Source organism: Melopsittacus undulatus, chromosome Z (genome assembly GCF_012275295.1).
Source record: "Melopsittacus undulatus isolate bMelUnd1 chromosome Z, bMelUnd1.mat.Z, whole genome shotgun sequence".
Taxonomy (NCBI): domain Eukaryota; kingdom Metazoa; phylum Chordata; class Aves; order Psittaciformes; family Psittaculidae; genus Melopsittacus; species Melopsittacus undulatus.
In genome coordinates, this window is record NC_047557.1 from 83,763,918 (window position 1) to 83,782,325 (window position 18,408).

The following is an 18,408-nucleotide window of genomic DNA, read 5'->3' on the forward strand; positions in this document are numbered from 1 at the left end:
TGTCCCTGCCCATCACAGGGGGCTGGAACTGGATGAGGTTTAGTATCCCTTCCAACCCAAACCAGTCTGGGTTTCTATGAATTGCTAACAACTGAGACAGTCTTTAAAATAAAAGTGAATATAAGCTTCCAAAAGCTGTGTATTGCTCCCTGAGCCTTGGGACCAAACTTGGGTATTTTCCATTAATTGCTCCCTAATCTGGAGAGTGAGAAGGATATTATTATTTTTCAATCTATTTTTTTGCCAGTGCCAAATGGCTGCTGAAATGATGATGCTTTGCTCCATCCACCTTGAAAATGCTGTTCAGCCTGGTGTCACTGGAGGGCATGGAAGGGCTGCTTGTGTCAAGTTGGTCTCCACTCATGAACTTTGCCAGCCCCAAAGCACCCAGTTCATAGTGGAAACATGTGGGGCAGCTCCATCCTCTGGGATAGCAGTTGCTCCTGGCCCCTGGACACAGTCCCCAGTACAGAGGTGTCTAAAGGGAAAACTGCCTGCCCATGCTCCTGAGCAGGTTGCTGGTGCTGGGTGTCCTTGGCACACAATAGGTGATGGGGGAAATGAGAATCTTCATAAGCACTACTCAGCTGTGCAAAAGCATCCTCAAAACAATTCAGTAGCTGGATCTCACCCAGGATGGCCTTTGTAGGAGAGGAGAAAGTCAGGAGAGGGGTATGCCTGGAGGAGATGGAAGTGATCCCAGCAGTCTCCAGCCCCTCTGCAGAGCAGATGGTCCCCTGTGCAAACCAGAACTGTCCTAAAAGCAATGGGATCAAAAGCAACCTTCCAGCTGCTTGACGTCAGTGCTGCAGCCACCCTCTGTACAGACAAAGCCCTGGGTGTGTTTTCTGCCTTCTAGAAACTCAGGAATTATTTTCTTTCTTTACTTGTACTTGTTCTTTATTTTCTTGGTGGAACAAGAGCTGCAGTCTGAAAGGGAGCCAGCCCCTCTGGGAATCCAAGGAGGATGCTGTATGTGCACAGGGGGTATTTTCCTGCACTCAGGGAATCAGAGGGCTCAGTCTTGGTGGTGGGTATGGGTGTGAGGAGGGGTTCTGTCTCCTGCTATGTCTGTGCTTGTTCTCCTTCTAGATGATGCAGTGGGATGTGTAGAGTACCACATTGGTTTGGGTTGGAAGGGACCTTAAAGCTCATCTGTTCCAATCGCCTGCCATGGGCAGGGACACCCTTCACTAGACCAGGTTGCTCCAAGCCCTGTCCAAGCTGGCCTTGAACACTGCCAGGGATGGGGCAGCCACAGCTTCTCTGGGCAGCCTGTGCCAGTGCTTTGCCATCATCATAGTGAAGAACTTGTATCTAACCTAAACAACCCCTGTTTAGGTTTCAACCCATTACCCCTTGTCCTGTCACTACAGTCCCTAATGAATAGTCCTTCTCCAGCACCCCTGCAGGCCCCCTTCAGATACTGGAAGCTGCTATGAGGTCTCCACGCAGCCTTCTCTTCTCCAGGCTGAACAGCCCCAACTTTCTCAGCCTGTCTTCACACAGGAGGTGCGCCAGTCCCCTGATCATCCTCGTGGCCTCCTCTGAACTTGTTCCAACAGCTCCATGTCCTTCTTACATTGCAGACACTAGCACTGCACACATTGCTCCAGGTGAGGTCTCACAAGAGCAGAGTAGAGGGGCAGGTTCACCTCCTTCGACCTGCTGGTCACGTTCCTTTTTCAGCCAGCTGTGATTCACTACTGCTCCATGCCTGCACCCTGGGATCTCCCTGCTCACCCTGGTCAGTCCCTGCACTCAACTAGAGAACACACAGCCCCCAGGCAGCTTTGCTCTGCCCTCCCAGTTATTTCAGGGTTTATTTTAAGCCTGGAGACGCAGGGAGGGCTGGCACTCTCTCTGGATGGCAGCTCCTTGTCCATGCACTGGTTATTATTCCACAGAGCAAAGCACAGAGCCTGCCCCCACCGTGCCTTGAGGCTTGGGGTGATGGGTGAAAACTGAAGGAGGGTAGAGGCACATCCAGAAATCACAGAATCCCAGACAGGTTTGGGTTGGAAGGAGCCTTAAAGCTCATCCAGTTCCAACCCCTGCCATGAGCAGGGACACCTTCCACTAGAGCAGGTTGCTCCAAGCCCCGTCCAACCTGGCCTTAACCAGTTAGATCAGGATTTATTTTGTTACCCAATTGTATCTGACCTTTAGCCTCATGGCTTTCCAGTCTCCAGACCTACACAGGGATTCTACCTCATACATCCAATATTTTTTTCCAAAGAATGCTGGGTTTTTTGCTTTAGTGAAGCCGTGCCTGTGTCATTCCCCAGTTTGCACCACTCAGCATCCAAAGGGCATCACCAAAGGGGTGAGTTGTAGAAGAGTTTTTACAAAGACCAGTGGATCTACATCCACACACTTTCCACCCAGCATCCCTATCCAAGGGGTGTGCATGCCCTGAGCCTGGTTAAGAGTAAGTGCTGGGGTGTCTTTCATGTCCTTTTAAATAGGTGGGATATGCAAGATTTATAGATAGGCATTTGTTCCTTCAAGTGCATTTCTTATGGATATCACTATATAGATACACATGTATACAAATACATGCTGTAGTCGGAGCACCACGGGTGGCTCATGAGGAAGGATCAGCCATTGCTCCCGGTAGATGAAAGGCTAATTTCTCTTTTTGAGCTAACAAGGATGTGTCAGAGGGCTCGAGGAAGGGAAGGAGCTGGCAGCACCTCTGTGCTGAGATGTCACCATGCTTGGATTTAAAAAAGGAAAAGCCAGCAAGACATGAATAACAAATACAGTAGTGTGCATCTGCCTTCAGGGAAAGCCAGCTTCCCTGGGCCTCACACCACACTGCACACACTGAAATCTTGCTTGCTTCTGCAGCAACATGACCTGAAGAGAAGTGCTGAGAAATGTGGTGTTTAGAGCAGTGCCTGGCCAAGGTCCTGCTCCCAGATGGGGCTGGTATTTCTTTCTTAACGCTTTGATTCCCCCTGACAGTGATGGCTTGATCTGCCCGTGGGAAGTGGAACACCTAGCTGAACTATTTTAGTATTAAATATTAGAAGCCCACAGCTCTGTGGTAAGCTGCATGAAGGGTTTTCCTATCTGGTGTTTTCTGTCATGCTGCAGCATATTCCGTGGGATGGATGTTCTGTGTGATGATGTCCTAGCCTGCTGCAAACCTCCACTGGGATGTTGTGGGGTTGTGGGATAGGCCAAGACAGGACCAAGCATCACCACCCCAAGGGATGCAGCAGAAGAGGGGGACAGCAGATGGGTATCACCCAAGGAAAGGTTTTTCTTCTACCACACTTTAATAAACATGGAAAAAAGAGGTCTCTTCCCCACTCAACCTGCCAGCAGAAGGAATTACAGACACTTCCAGACCCTCTGGATCCTCTTCACTTTCCAGCCCTACGCCAGTGGCTCGCTCACTTCTAAAGGCAAGTCTTGCCTTTTCTTGTTTACTTTTAATTCTCATGTTGGGCAGTGCTTGGCCTGTTTCCATTCATCTTGAATCAAGTTTCTGTTATGAAATCAGTGATGGTCTGATGCGGGGTGTCCAGAGTGGTGTCAGTATCTTGGTGTCTTGGAAGAGCTTTGTTACCCTCGCTAGCTGTGCACATGCTGCCTGCTTGCACATGGGGTTTTCTGGGTCTGAGTACAGCAGGCTCATGTGTGGTGACCACTGTCCCAGGGGAAACATGGGTTTCCTTAGGGACAAGGCACTAGGGTGGCACAGCTGTGTTCTCAAATAACATTGCAAACACAATGACCTCCTTACGACTTTCTTCCTCACTGAGTCATTCCTGAGCTTGTTCTGGTAACTTTGCTCGTGCCACTGACTAATTTCTCCTTAACTCTTTCTTCCTCCACCCTGGCCTTTCAACTGGAAAAACTGGATGGAGCTGGGCTGGTTTGGGTTTTTTTCTTTTAAACCGTGGCTTACCGTGGCTGGCTGCTGCACGGTGTCACCAGGGCTGGTGCTGTAGGTCTGCTGACAGGGGCAGGGGGTGGCGGCGGGGCTGCACCCCCCACTATCGGGACAGCCCCAACGCTCCCGAGCCGGGACCCGAACCCCGCGGCTCTCCTTGGCCAAGCCGACACCTTCCCCTCCCAACCACGGCTGGTGGGCGGGGCGTTCACTCCCTTGACCACGCCCTCTTCCCGCCCCGCGCGCTGGCTCGCCTGACGACAGCTGCAAAGCAGATTTTCAGCAGCCGCAAGTGAGGTGAGTTGCGGCCCCGCAGCGCGGGGTGGGGGGGGCTGTACTCCGCACTCCCCTCGGCCGGGCCCCGCCGGTACGTGCGGGACGGACGGACAGACGGGCGGGCGGGGGGGGGGGGGGGGGGGGGGGAAGCAGCGGTTCCGTTCCCTGGCGGGGCGGGCGGGGACAGCGGCTGCTTCCCCCGGGGGTGCGGGTTAGGGGGCGGTGGCGGCGGCTGCCCGCGCTTGGTGCCCGGCCCGAGTGGGGCCGTGAGGCATTGGAGGGAGGGTAGGGGGGGGCGCTAGTTGCCGTGGCAGCCGTGCCCGTGCTTCCCGCTCCGCCCGGCGCCGGAGGCTCCTCTGCATGCTCAGCGCTGCCCTCCGGGTGTCTGTCGGGGTCGGGGCACAGGCTGCCAGCGAGCTTCCTTCCGTCCCGTTTTCTCAGAGGTCCGGCGCTGCGACCGGGTGACCTGCCGTGCCAGCCCGCGGCCTCCGCGCTACCTGAGCCAATGCTAGATCTGGAGGTGGTGCCCGAGCGGTCTCTGGGGAACGAGCAATGGGAGTTCACCTTGGGTAAGTGAGTGCCCCCGCGTCCCCTGGGCGTGAGCGGGTGGTTCAGGGCCCCTCGTGGCCTGTGAGGTTTCTCCCAGCGCTTTCAAGGAGTTGTGAGAGTGAAAGGGAGGGGGAGAGTTAAAGCTCGCCTTTTTCTGTCACTAAAAATACTAATTTATAAGCTTTGATAGTTTTAAGCCTCATCCTCAGGTTTTGCAGTGTGTTGTGCTTTGTTTGTCAGCATGTGTGCCTTCTTTGTTTCCTTCTTTGTTTACCTTGTGTTGCCTTGCTATCTTAGACTAGCAATTTTTTAAATGATTGCTGAAAGAGGAGGCATATGTGTACTGACTGTCACCTGGGTATGTCAGGTGATACCTGGCATCTTCAGCTGTGCTAATGCTTAACATAAACGCTGTGCTTTTTCTGTACAAACCCTTCATAAATGAGTCAAGTTTCACAGCTTCTTTGTGTTGTTGCTGAATTGCGACATTACAGTGGGTAAAGTAAGCTCTTGAGAGCTTTTCTCCAGGTTAGATAACCAGTATTTCTCCTAGCCAATAATTTGTGCTTTTCATGGCTAGGAGAGGTCCTTCCCTACCAGTCAGTACTCTGTTTACTGTGATGAGAAAGAATTTTTCCCCAGCTGTTGGAAATCTGGCTGGTGCTCGGCCCATGCCAGTTCAATGTGCAGTTGAAACTCAGTGTGGATTCTTCAGATGACCTGTTTTTAAGCTGATACTGGTAGTCCTTAGCACTCTAGAAAATACTGTATCTGCCACTTTTCCAGAGTGATTGATAGAGATACCAGCATTGGTGTCTTAGTTTTTCTACATCTTTGCTGTTGCTTTGTCTGGAGCAAAGTTAATGGTAGTCGTAGTTTGGCTAATGTAAATGGGGCTCTGCATGGCAGCTGCCTGCATCTGCCAGAACTTGACCTGCCCTGCTGCTGCTGTTGTCACCTGTGATGACAACGGGGACATACTGTTCCCTAAAAACACTGTTACACTGCTGCCACAGGCTTGGGTCATACCAAAGGAGGGTTGATGTGACCTGGAGTTGTTTAGGTGGAACCCATCAAACAGAAAGGGCTGTTTATGCTGCTGTGGATGTTTATGCTGTACTTCTGGGTCAAGTACAACTTGATGGTTTCAGGCAGCATTAGAAGTGGTTTTGGAGACTAATCATAGTACTTCAGGTCCCACCCTTTGAAATATCGGTTGTCTCCTAAGGTGTTACTGTGCTCTTTCAGCTCTATGAGACCTTCTGTGATCCTTTAGTGCCTCTATTACTTGAAAAGAACTGCAGTCACAAATTATACACCCTGACAATCTTCTTAATAGCATCTTCCTTCCATTCTCCTTATAAAAAACAAGAAAGGAGAGAAAACTGTCTTGGTTTTTCCAGGAACCCCTAGAGAGCCCGTTAATGCAATCTCCTCGTTAAAATTATACACTGTGTCTTTGTCTGTGTACACACGCAGACACATGCATAGATGCAAGAGGGAGGAAACTCAGCTGTAATTCTTGGAGTAAACATAGCCACCATGTGATGTGTCTAATATATAATTAGCATGACCTGCTGGTACAGGGCAGGAGGCTGACTAGGTATTAAGATACCTAACTTTGTCCTGTGATGTTGTATGAAAATTGTCCCTGCTGATAAACCTGGTTGAACTGTGTTGGTGGTAACAAGTCTGGAAGTGCTGGTGTAAATGGGGCTGTGGCTGCCAGCGGTATTCCACTCATGGTTTATTTAGGTCTGCTCTTAGCAGAACTACTGGCAGTATTCCTGAACTGCTGCTGACTCTGGCTTCCAGTATTGTGTCCACAATGGAGATGACTGAGGGGAAATGCCAGGAAAATTTTTTACATGAGTTTTTTGATTCTGTTTTTGGCTCTGGTGTTGACTCACTATGTGACCAGAGCATAAAAAATTCAAGCAAGGCTGAGTTTTGTGTTCAATTAGATACCTGTGTCACTGCACCTCTCAGGCTACATTCCTACTGTTTTAAATGAGAACAATTAAATACTTGTTCTGTAGTGCCTGTAGCTGTATTATTAGTGTTCAAGATGTATGATTTCTAAAGCATACTTGCATTTTTCTTGCTTTTTATACTTTCTTTTCCTACTAAGTTTCACTTCTTTTATTTAATGCATTATGAATCATCTTCTCTTTTAATCTTTATTCACTCCTCTACCACTGTTGTCTTTAAGACATAGCTTTACTATAGGCTAACACTTTGAGCCCTGTTATTCATGACCAGTGCGTGTGAGAGAAGTGTCTTGTGCTGCTTGTATTGCTCCAGCATTTAGCAAAGGGAAGAGTCTCCAGTGAGAGAGTCCTAGCCTGATCTTTGTGGGTGTTACTTGCCGTGGCTCAATTTGGTTGACTGTCTGATGTACTGGATACTGTTTGTTTCCCTGTTCCCCCTGCCTGGTGAGCAGGGGAAAAAGAATTCTTTGTTTTCCTCTTTGACTGCAAAGGCTCATGAATGTTGAGGAAAAGGGGGTGTTGTGTGTGTGTGTGTGCATGAGAAGGGTGGAGAAAAATAACCCAGTTTCTTTACTCTTCCTTTGGCTCTCTGCTGATGGAGGCAAAGGGAGGATACTGGCTCCTCCACATACGTTTTAGGTTCTGCGAACTGTTCTTGGAGAACTTAAGCTCCTCATTGCAGCTTTGCTGAGCAGCTGCGTGACAAAATCTGCTCGATTCTCAGTCATTGAACACTGAACAAAATCAGTCCATGTCCATTTGCTTGCAGCTTGGGAAAGCTCTGAGTAAGAGAGTCACATGAGCCATCTGTTTGCACACTTACCAACCCAAGATTGCATCAGTTTACATTGGACTACAGACTGGACTTCATGTTTGTGTGCACTTTTTTTAACCACATGCTTTTTTACTGAAACATTACCTGTTTCAGACACTGGGTCATTCGCTGTCTTTGCTTGAACTTTTACCATTAGTTTGTTTTTTAAAAGAGCTCATGGTCTTACAAGTCTCCGAGGTACCCTGACTTTGAAAATTATTTTTATCCTTCTAAATAATCTTTAACTGTAGCTCTTACTAGATTAAGAAATGTGAAACTTTCACAACAGCATCTTTGATCTTGTTCCTGTTCTTGATCCTGTTGTTATTTATGTTTCTGTTCCATTTTGAAAATACGTAATACATAGTAGCTGTCTCTTTAAAACTCAGCTGCTTAGGTTACAAGGCAACTGCTATTTCTTAGATAATAGGAAACAGTGCTGCTTTATTGTGTGGCTCTGTGCATTTTAATTTTATTACTGTTATTAAGCTAATAGCTATTCTTTTTGATATTATATAATCTTCTGGTGTATAATTTCTAGCTGAAAAAAAAGAAGTTTTTACAGGCTACTGGGAAAAACAGTCACACAGAAACAGTTGTATATCGTATTTACAAAGTTAATTAGTAAATTTACAATTTTAATTAGCTTATCTATAAGCCTGTTCTGCTAAAACTTATTTCATAACTGCAGAAAAACTGCAAGGTATGGGTGTGACAAGCTTGTTAGTTTGGAGTGACAGTGAAAATACTGTATTTTTCTTTAGTGTTGTGCTAATATTGCATTAAAGGAGTACCTGTGGTGAGATAGGGGTGTGTATGTGATATATGGAGAGAGATAGGGCATTTTTTCACTTTGATACTGTAGATAATGTCTAAAGGGTGCTTTGGAACATAATGTACAGTCTGAGTGTGAGTGGTGTAGCTGGTAACTAAAAATTTGAAGGCCTGAATTGTTACCTCAAGAAAAGTGTAAGTCCCATGGTAAATTTTTCCTAATCAAGGCAACTTTCTTGATGTTTAAAAACTAGAAATAAAGAAGAACAAAGCAAGGAATGTGAATAAGGTGTCAGATAACTAATTAAATTGACTTGCAGTGATTAGTAGGGAAATAAAACTTCACAATTATGAGCTCATAACCTCTCTTTATAAAATCTTGCTTTGAATCCAGGGACACTCTCATGTTTTGTTTGGAAAGGCAACAAAGGATTTAAGTGTGATAAAGGTTGAGATGATCTGGAGCTATTCTTCCTGCAGAATCAGCTGTTTCCACTTTCAAAAATTTATAGCTGTAACGATAAGATACACACTGAAGAAAAAATAATACAAGAAGGAGCCCTTGAAATTGTGTTAGAAAGTGAATGACTATTAAGCCTATTACTTCAGCTGAACCAAATTGTTTAGTAAACTGAGAAAATAAAAGTTCCCTCCTTGAGACAAATGTAGCTGTATTATCAGCTAATGTGGCCTGTTAAGTTGAAGGGGAATCATTGCTCCGCTTCCATATTTTTGTCTGTCCTATAGGACTACTCAGTACTTCATCAAGCTTAATAGAGGGTGTGCCATAAAATGTGGTCTGGGAGCCTACTGAATGTGTAACAGAATGCTCTAACTAGCTCTAGTGCAGTTTGGAATAGGTTATTTTATCAGTAACTGGATTGTTGACCCCCAAAAGTAGAAAATTTCTTGTCTGGGTTGTAGAAAGATACATGCTTTTTCTATCTGAACTTTGCTGTTTGATTTTTTTGCTAGAGATACTTTTATATATGCCTGACTAACTGGTAGATAAATAACAACAGTTCTGTTTCAGAAAAACAGGTCTGTGCTGATTCTGTGAGTCAAGTAGGCTTATTTGTTGATTGCATACCTTTCTGTTGTAACGTCCTGTTTGCTGATGATGGCTGTTACCTCAGGCTGTTAACCTGTCTGTTAAAAAGCACTGATAACTGGTCTCAGAACTGAAAAAATACAACTGTTTGTATTCACAGGAATGCCATTGTCTCAGGCCGTAGCAATCCTTCAGAAACACTGTCGCATTATCAAAAATGTCCAGGTTCTCTACAGTGAGCAGGTGAGTAGTGTGTGTTCTGGCTAGGTCACTCACCTCCTTGTGTTGCAGAATTAAGGCATACGGGTGTATGCTGATACAGTGTCATGCTAACATTATGTGTTGTGTGAATTGTAGAGCTACATGAAATTGAATTACCCAGTTATTGCCACCACATCAGAGGTGTAGCTTTTAGAAGTTTCATGTCAAGCATAATAATCCTCAGAGCAGTGCAGTGATTTAACCATTTTTGTATATACAGTGGTGGGGTAGTATTGCTTTTTGTTCAAGAAGGGAAATGTTCTGTAATTAGCTGGATAACTTAATTCTAGTCTTTTTACATTATCTTTGTCAAGCATTGCAGTATTTTTGAAGTACTGAATCCCTCACTACTTTACACTTTTGGTTCAGTGGTGATGAATCCCCTGGAAAGGCTTCCATGCTTTGGATCTGCAGAAAATGGATGCAGTAATTTCAGGCAGCTATAGATGTTCTGATCTTTCTTCATAACTAGCACTAAGTTTCTAATGCATTTGACTTCCAGCAAAAATGGGCTAGAAGCGAAACCTTTTTGCTAGGTCAAATAAAATTAAAGAAGTGGAAGGGAAGAGGAGATGGGGCAAAGGAGGATTGTGACTCTTCAGATGTGTGTTATGTGAAATGTGTGTTAATCAGAAGATGGTATTCATATGTCATAGATTATAGATCTAGCAAAGTGCTAGAATGTCAGCTTGCATCAGAATACTGATTGAGGCAATAAATGCTGAGTGGCTAAGGAACAAGCTAGACTCTGGTGTTTAATGCTGGGTACATAGTTGACATAATTGAATTATCCTTTTTTATTTCACATTATGTAGTTTTATGGGGTTTGTTATGACTGAATTGCAAATTGAAAACCTAGCTCCTTGTACTGAATGCATGGGAGCATCTGTCTGGCAGCAAATGCATTCCTTGGTATTTGTGTGCTTTGGGGTTTTTCTTACCGTGGTGCATTCCAGAATTATTTCTTGGTTGGTTTAGATAAATGATGAGATTCCTGATCCTCTCAGGTGTAGAATCACAGAAGGATTAGTGGTCCAGTGCTAGAAAGCAAGGTATACCACTGAATGGCTTTTTAAGCCTCTCGGAAAGCTACCTTGTGCTTGACCATGTACACTACATTTTTATTCTGTTTGGGAGTTGTTAGGGGTTTTCTTCACAGACTGTAACATCTGCATAATCCAACAAAATAGTAGTTCTCAACTTTGTGGTATAGTCATGCTGATGATATTTTTGCCCTCTATATGTTATTCCAGTTCAGTTTGTGATACTGGTGCAATTTTTCTCCATGTACCACTCTGGGCCTGCAGTTGATTGTCTGGCTATATCCTCACCTGCATACAGAGCATCATGCACCTCATTAGCAGCCAAGCACAAAAAGCTGCTGCTGCAGATCTTAGAAGATTAAAAACTTAAAAACTTTGTCATGCACAGCATTTATATAGCTAAACTAATATCTGAGCAGCTTCCATGTCTTTCCAATTTCCATTCTGAAAGAATGCCTTAGAGTGTAGTGATCTAATGTTATGCAATGTTGTTGTGTGTAAAGCACAGAATTTCTGATCCTGGAACTCCAGCAGCAAGTACTCCCTTTCAAAACTTCATATGATAATTAAATGCAATTAGATTTGCCCACAGCTCTCTTTTAAACTTGACATAAACGGGATGCCCAAACTGTGCCAAAAAAAGCTTGATGAACCCTTTTCTGTGACTGAAAAATTTCAACTCCTTTTTGGTTTGTTTAAGTGGGGTACTTAATTGCCTTTGTATATTTTCCTAAGCCTCTTCCTCAGGATTTGTGTTGACAGGATTGTTCAGTGATAACAGTTTTTCCTGCAGCTTTATGTAGATTAGCAGCATAACCATACATGCGTGTTTCTTCCTTCAGAAAGGACTCTCCTGTTGCTTCCTGGCATCGTCTTTCATACTTGAGGTTCTCTTTTATGTATTAAGTCACACAAACGAAATTTGTGCCCTTGAAACTCTTCTGTTAGAAAATATGTCAGCATAGAACAGAAATGATTTGCTCTACCAATTACAAAGCTCTTCCTCAGATGTTGGTTTTTGTTGGCTTTTTTTCCCATCCACTCAAAAATGCTTGTAATGCCCTAATTAATTTTAGAATAACACTAAAAAGGTTCTGCTTAGAACCCAGTGAAATGCAAAGCATATCCCATATCTGAAGAACTGTGTTGGTGTATTTAAATGCCATATGACACATGGAGTTTTTGCTCTATCTGTAGCCTTTCTAAATTAGATTTACAAGGGATTTTAAAAAAGACCATCAGGATCAACATTACACCTTTATATCACAGGATCATGGCTACATTGCAATGCTGCTTCAGTTCCATGCAGTATAATGAAGGTTTGCAGCAGTAGCAAAGTGTTGATGCCTCTGTTCGAGGACTGAGAGGATTTCATTTAGAAGACAGCTTATACACCAGGTCTCTGGTGTTCCAAGAAAGATGAGCTTGAACTGAACCTGCTTCAGGAAAAGCTACTGGGGTGACCAGGGGGAATGGGAAATCTGTATCACAGGGCATTGAAAGCCCATGGCTTGTTTTGAGCTAGCAGTGTGAAGTCTAGGATCTGATTACTTCAATATATGGTTTCGAAAGGGGTAGGGAGTGCATGTGAGAATGCATAAGAAGTATTCAGGCTACAGGACAGCAGTCACTTGAAAATAAATAGTTGAGAGAATGTAGGATGAAAATTAGGCTTCTGACAACCAAAACACAGACCTGCCAGTAGAGCAAAGGGGAGAGTACAGTTTTTAAGATGACTTACATTTAATTCATCAAAAGGGCTGAATGGTGTGTCTGCCTGCATTAGAAGCCTGTATATGTCCCAGATGTCCCATTTGAATTCTGTCTTATGCTAGGTAACTTCTAGGTGTGCTTCCTTTTTTGGTTTGTTTTTTTTTTTTTTTCATCCTCTGAGGAGACAGTCATGGAGGATAGAGGTTTTTGAAGGAAATGTGTTTTAAATGGCACATGATCAAATAGCTGAATTAGGGCCAACTGTCTGTGTACAGGTAGATTGTACTGGTACAGGAGCGAGCAGCTTTCACAGTGTTGCAGCAGACTGAGATGTTGAAGAGCCTATAGTGACACCAGTGAAACTGGTGGAATGCCTTATATTGAATCCAGCAAACTGCAAATTGAGCCTTTAGTTATTATGATTCACAGTAACTAAGGAAACCTAAATTCCCAACAGAAGTTTGAAGGCTTCCTTTTGAAAAAGGCCGTGGCAGTATTTCAGTTGTGAAGTGGAAATCTCTCTCACCATCCTTTTGTCAAGTGTATGTTTGGTTCTGCTGTGAGACTTGGTGAGATGGGCGGTTATTTTTGTGTGCCAAGAATGCAACAGACTGTCCCTGCATGATGTCTCTGCTAAACTTTCAATGCTGATTTTCAAGTTGGGTTTGGTGTTGTCCCCATACCTCCAGTTAAAGTGATGGACAGCCACCCTGTTGGGAGTTTGTATGTCTTATGCAGGCACTTTATTTTTTTTTTCGTAAGGGAGCGAGGGGGTGAGAGTTTTGGCCAAATATTTTTTTGTTATGTTCATTCATTGAGCAGTGTTTGTTCACAGAGCATGTTTTTATTTTTTCAGAGTAACCAATTCATATTCCTACAGTGATATATATCTTAACAAAGGAGCTTTGAAATTATACAGCCTAACAGCTTTTCTTTCATATGTTTTACAGTCACCGCTTAGCCATGACCTCATCCTTAACCTGACTCAGGATGGAATCAAACTGCTGTTTGATGCTTTCAATCAGAGACTTAAGGTAATAAAACACCCTTCCTGCAAACAAACCAATGCAAACCAAAACCCTAAGATATGATGATGCTTCACAAAGCATCAGTATGTGGTTCTTTAGGCATTTAATTTGCTATACATAGTGCTCTCTTGTGTTAATGAACTGCATTTTGTCAGTTTGGAGGTTAAATCTTTGTTTATAGGATTAAGATGCTTTACATGGTACAGGGGACTGTAAGTATGCCATAGTATAGTGGTTCAGTGTGGTCTCATTTGTCCATCTTGCCTGAAGTTGTAGCAGAAGCTGCTTCCTCCTATTCTTAGCATTCAGTTGAGTTAGGTTCACAGAATACTGTGGCTACAAGTACATGCTTTCTTCCAGAAAGCCATATTCAGTCTTGTTGGAGCACCTGCCTCCTGCTCTGACTTCGATTTGTTCTGGATGAGTTTTTATTCTTGTGATCAAAGTTCTCAGCTGAGTAATTCTGCTTCATAGTATCATAGAATCGTTTGTGTTGGAAAGGACCTTATGATCATCCAGTTCCAACCCCTTTGTCGTGAGCAGGGACACCTCCCACTAGACAAGGTTGCTCAAGGCCTTGTCCAGCCTGGCCTGCTTCTGTGTTTTCAGGTGACCACATTCTACTTCTCTTTAGGGTGCTTTGTGTAGTTACAATGCAAAATGGGGGGCAGGCTGGTTAGTCATCTCCCATGGCATATATGTTAGTGACAAGTCTCATGAAAGCAGTGTGTTTCATCCATACAAAATGGGAGACTGTCATTTTGAAAGAATTTCTTAACTGAAACACTTAAAATATGTGTATGTAATGTCTTAGTTACTCAGGGTGGTCCCTTAGTAGAACCAGCTGTGGTGAACAGTTGTCACTATGGTTCTTGTTGGTGTGCATAAATTACTCTGTGACCAAGGTGTTGATTTGCCTAACTGGGTGAGAGTATCTTGCTCTAACAGCCATGCTATTTAACATCTGAAAGCAGAAGTGTGGGGTTCAATGTGATGCTGAAAAATGGAATGTTTACCCTTTGGGTAAGTCTGGAATATGGTACTTGCATCTGTACTTCCAAGCCTTGGAACAGTGCTACAGGAAGCCATTTTCTTCTTACTCATGTCTCCAATAAAACCAGCAGCAAAATGTCAGCTCTGTGCTTTATCTGTGCTATCAGCTGAAATGTGAGCTCTTCCTGTGCTTTAAATGTATCTATAAAATTGTTGAGTAGCAACCCAAATTAGTAGGTGTTGGAAGTACTTATTTCTCCATTAATCTGTTTTATATTAATTATAAAAATACACATTTTGAATAATAATTTTCAGTTCAAATTGAGTTCAGATGAGGGACAGCTGTGTGCTCTTTTACCAGATTTCAGTTTGGAATTACCTGATGGTAGTTTCTGTTCTTTAAGTTGTCCTGTAACAATGGGTTTTTTATTTTTGTCAAGGTTTAGAAGTGAACTATTCAGATTGCATATGTGAATTTGCAATTTTTTTTTAATTTTTTTTTTGTCAGATGGGCTTTGTCAGTGTAAGTTACACCTGCTGTACAAAACCTTCTCAAAATATATCTAATTCTTAAGGAAACTGAACTCAAAACTGACATAACACTTCAGGTGCCTAGCTTGCTTAGTGATGATTTTTGAAGTGTTGCAATCTTACAGTGTTTTTTATGTGCTCTAATTAGTTTATGCCATATCTCTTCAGCTCCACTGTCTGAGGGTCTGACTTTTGTCATTTCAGTGTCCAGTGTTCTAAGAACTGTGCTAGAGCTATTCCTCTCACCTTTTTCCACAGTGTTTTTTAAAATTTCTTTTAAAGAAAGAAAAAACAACTTATTCTGGTATGTATGTTTAGGTTTTTTAAAAAACAAAACAACCAAACCAGTCTTTCCTGGTATGTTGTGGTTCAGTGGTCTAGTGATACCTCTGTTTAACTATGAAGAGTAAAGCACTGCAAATGCATACAATACTGTGAAAACTATAGTTTTCAGATAGCTTTATAGAAGAAATTCTATGGGATCAGTTCAGAATTGAGCAACAGGACCTCTTAAAGAATAGGTGTAGAATAAGTTAAATGCGTGTTTTCAAGTTTGTATGATACTCTTTTCAGCGTTGCTCAGCAGCACTGGAAAAATCAGAATTTTTTTTGTTTTGTTTTGTGTGGCGTTTGGTGTTTTTATTTAATATACACTTGCTATTACATTTGATTGTGGAAAAGAGGTTGAAATACAGGCTGCTGAAGTGGGAAATCTTGACAGACCCAAAGAAGCTGATGAAGGAATAAAGCCATAGGAATATTCGTGAAAAGTTTCTGCTCTTTTTTTTTCAGAGAGGGTAGTAAGGTTTGTGTATAGTCTTTATTACACTCGACTTCCGCAGCCAGAGCACTGCAGGTTATGTGAGCTAATGGGAAGGAGCAGATTCAGGATCAGGTTCTGAAAACATTGCTATGAATTTTAGCAACAAGGTCTCTCACGCACACTCCCTCTGGGGTGGAAAAAGAGTTATATTTCAGTGTTGGTCTGTTACTGCTGGTTAGTAGTAACCTTCACATTTGGTTATGAGTCTTACTCAGTAATAGTTAACAGGGAGTGTGACAAAGCATCAGGTTTTACTCATTTAAACCACTTGCCTTCTGGCTATATAGTAAACCCATCACTGAATAATCCTTAGTCTTCTCAGGTTTTGTTCCTCTGCACATAGAATCACATTAACCCTTCTGTCAGTGTAGCTTCTGTAGTTTAAAAAAGAAATCCTTTTCTAGTGCTATGTTCCACTGCAATTTCTTCAATACTTCTCACTTCAGGAATACCCAGGACAGGGATGGGGAATTCTGGGAGCTGAGAGTGGTGTGCAGGGTTGCAGTGGGGAGATGATGTGCAGGGTCACAAAAAAATACAAAATCATTCCTAGCTTTTCATAATACTAGCCTTTGTTTTTAACAAGCTGTGCAGCAAAGGAAACCTGGACATGTCAAACTGCGTTTGTATGACAATGCTGGATAACCAGTTTTTTCCAAGAAGCATAATTCAAAGTATATTTATTGAGAAGAAATATTTGTTTGCTGCTTTTTATGTTTTGCCAGAATGTTCATTTGTTACTTGCTTTGTACTTTGCTTGTTGCTTATATCCTGAAATGTGTGGGCTTCTGAGAAAACAGAGTGGTTCAGAGAACTCTTCCAACTTTTTATGAGTCAACAGTGTACTGCTAAATGCTGATTTTTTTTAGGTTTTTTTTTTTTTTAGGTTTTTTTTTATATATATGGTGTTTTAAACATGTTTTATTTAGGGTTACTTGATGGATATCTTCCCAGACCAGTACTTCCTTCTTAGCTGGTGGTATTTTTAGGCTTTAAAGTCACATTTGGTAGCAAGCGCCCTGGGGAATTCTTTCTATTCTAGCTTCAGATAGAATATACAAAGCAATAAAAAGTGTTCTACCTTTTCTTTACAGCAGTTACAATATACTCTACATGTTTTCATTTTCGTGCTGACACAGCAACATACATAGGGTGGGAGAAGTTTGTGTTTAACCGCAGTTACTTGCCAAAAATGATCTGGCTAAAGCCCAGTCAAGCCTCAAACTCCAGCAGCAGTCACATAAAAATCATAGGAAATAAATCTCAGACACATGTTTGCAGTAATGTATCTAGAACAAATAATCAATATTTAATATTAATATTATTATTATAATTATATTAATTATAATTAATATTTAATATCTGTAGAGTGGAGCTCCTCAGAATATTCAATAAGGTCTAAAATACTTCATATATCAAAACTAGGTATTATCGCTTGCTCTGATTATCTGTAGGTTGCTCTTCTGATTATCTTCCATAATGCTTGGGGAAATTGCTAGGTGCCTGTATATAGTATTGAAATGGAATATTACTTAGTCTTGCCATGTTCATCTTTTACTTCAGAAAGAACTGGAAACTTAGAACAGTGCAGTCAGGTGTTCTTCAGGGTAGTAGGAGTAACCCAAGGAATGGCCTACTGATTAACATTCATTAGAGGATTCCCTAATTAGCTAACCTTTGCTATTACCTTCCTTTGAGCTTGCTTACAGAAATAAGATGCTGATGCATTAGTGAAAGCTTACTTTGTGCAAGTCAGTGCTGATTTACACAGGATCTGGAGGTCCGGTACTGAACCCACAGTTGTTCTTCAGTACTTGTTTCTGTTGCTGAGTCAGTTTTTTGAGTTTAAGTTGTCTCAGTGGGATTTATGCTAGCAGAATTCTGTTAAGGAGGTGAGTGAGCAGTACTAACTAGTCTTGCTTTTTGACAGGAATTTACCTCTGTAATGACTTGCAGATGTGTGAAGTATGGTAATATTTGTTTCCTGTGTTTCAGGTGATTGAAGTTTATGACTTGACTAAGGTGAAGTTAAAATATTGGTAAGTGATCTAAGACTTCACATGATTTTTTCTTGATTACAGTGACTTTTTTTGGTAATTTTATTAATCCTGAATTATTTTTTTTAGTCATTCTTGTTGAAAGAACAAAAAACAAACCCAGACAAAACCAAACAAAAAAACAGTCAAAAAGGAATGTAGATGATCATCATTTCTTGAACGTAGCACATGGTTAAATTACCAGTTTACTGTTGCCTTATGTCTTGGAGACTTTTTCCAATTTAAATGTGGTATTGCCATTAGTAAATGTTTGCAGTATCCGTTCAGTATTCTTAAGGCAGATTAATTTTGTTTCTTTTTCAGTGGTGTCCATTTTAACTCTCAGGCAATTGCTCCAACCATAGAACAAATTGATCAGTCATTTGGAGCAACGCATCCAGGAGGTAAGCCAAAGTATTTGAGAAACTCACCTAGATCGACAGGCTTCTTTCTAGGAAGTCTTTCCTCTATGTCTGCCTAGAAAAATATGTAAAAAGTGTTGTCAAATAATGAGAAGTTGTGTTCCAGAATGGTTATATTCTTGTAGCTGGGATACCATGTAATATGTACTGTAAATTTAATTGTGGCTTTCTGGAAGTGCAGTAGTATGGCTGAGAG

At 42.4% G+C, this 18,408-nt stretch overlaps 1 protein-coding gene across 4 annotated transcripts in view; it reads left to right on the plus strand.

Annotated features, from left to right (window-relative positions):
- Positions 1-4,156: 4,156 nt before the first annotated feature.
- PHAF1 (phagophore assembly factor 1) overlaps positions 4,157-18,408 on the plus strand; it is a 38,360-nt gene continuing 24,108 nt past the window's right edge. For 3 of the 4 annotated variants that reach the window (XR_004080984.2, XR_004080983.2, XM_005152250.3), the window contains exons 1-6: positions 4,157-4,204; positions 4,625-4,752; positions 9,523-9,605; positions 13,330-13,413; positions 17,750-17,793; positions 18,115-18,194. Coding sequence is in view for 2 of the 4 variants with exons in the window: in XM_005152250.3 (XP_005152307.1) it covers positions 4,689-4,752; positions 9,523-9,605; positions 13,330-13,413; positions 17,750-17,793; positions 18,115-18,194 (355 nt within the window). In the remaining 2 variants the exon portion in view is untranslated. The other variant, XM_031051848.2, reaches the window with a different exon arrangement.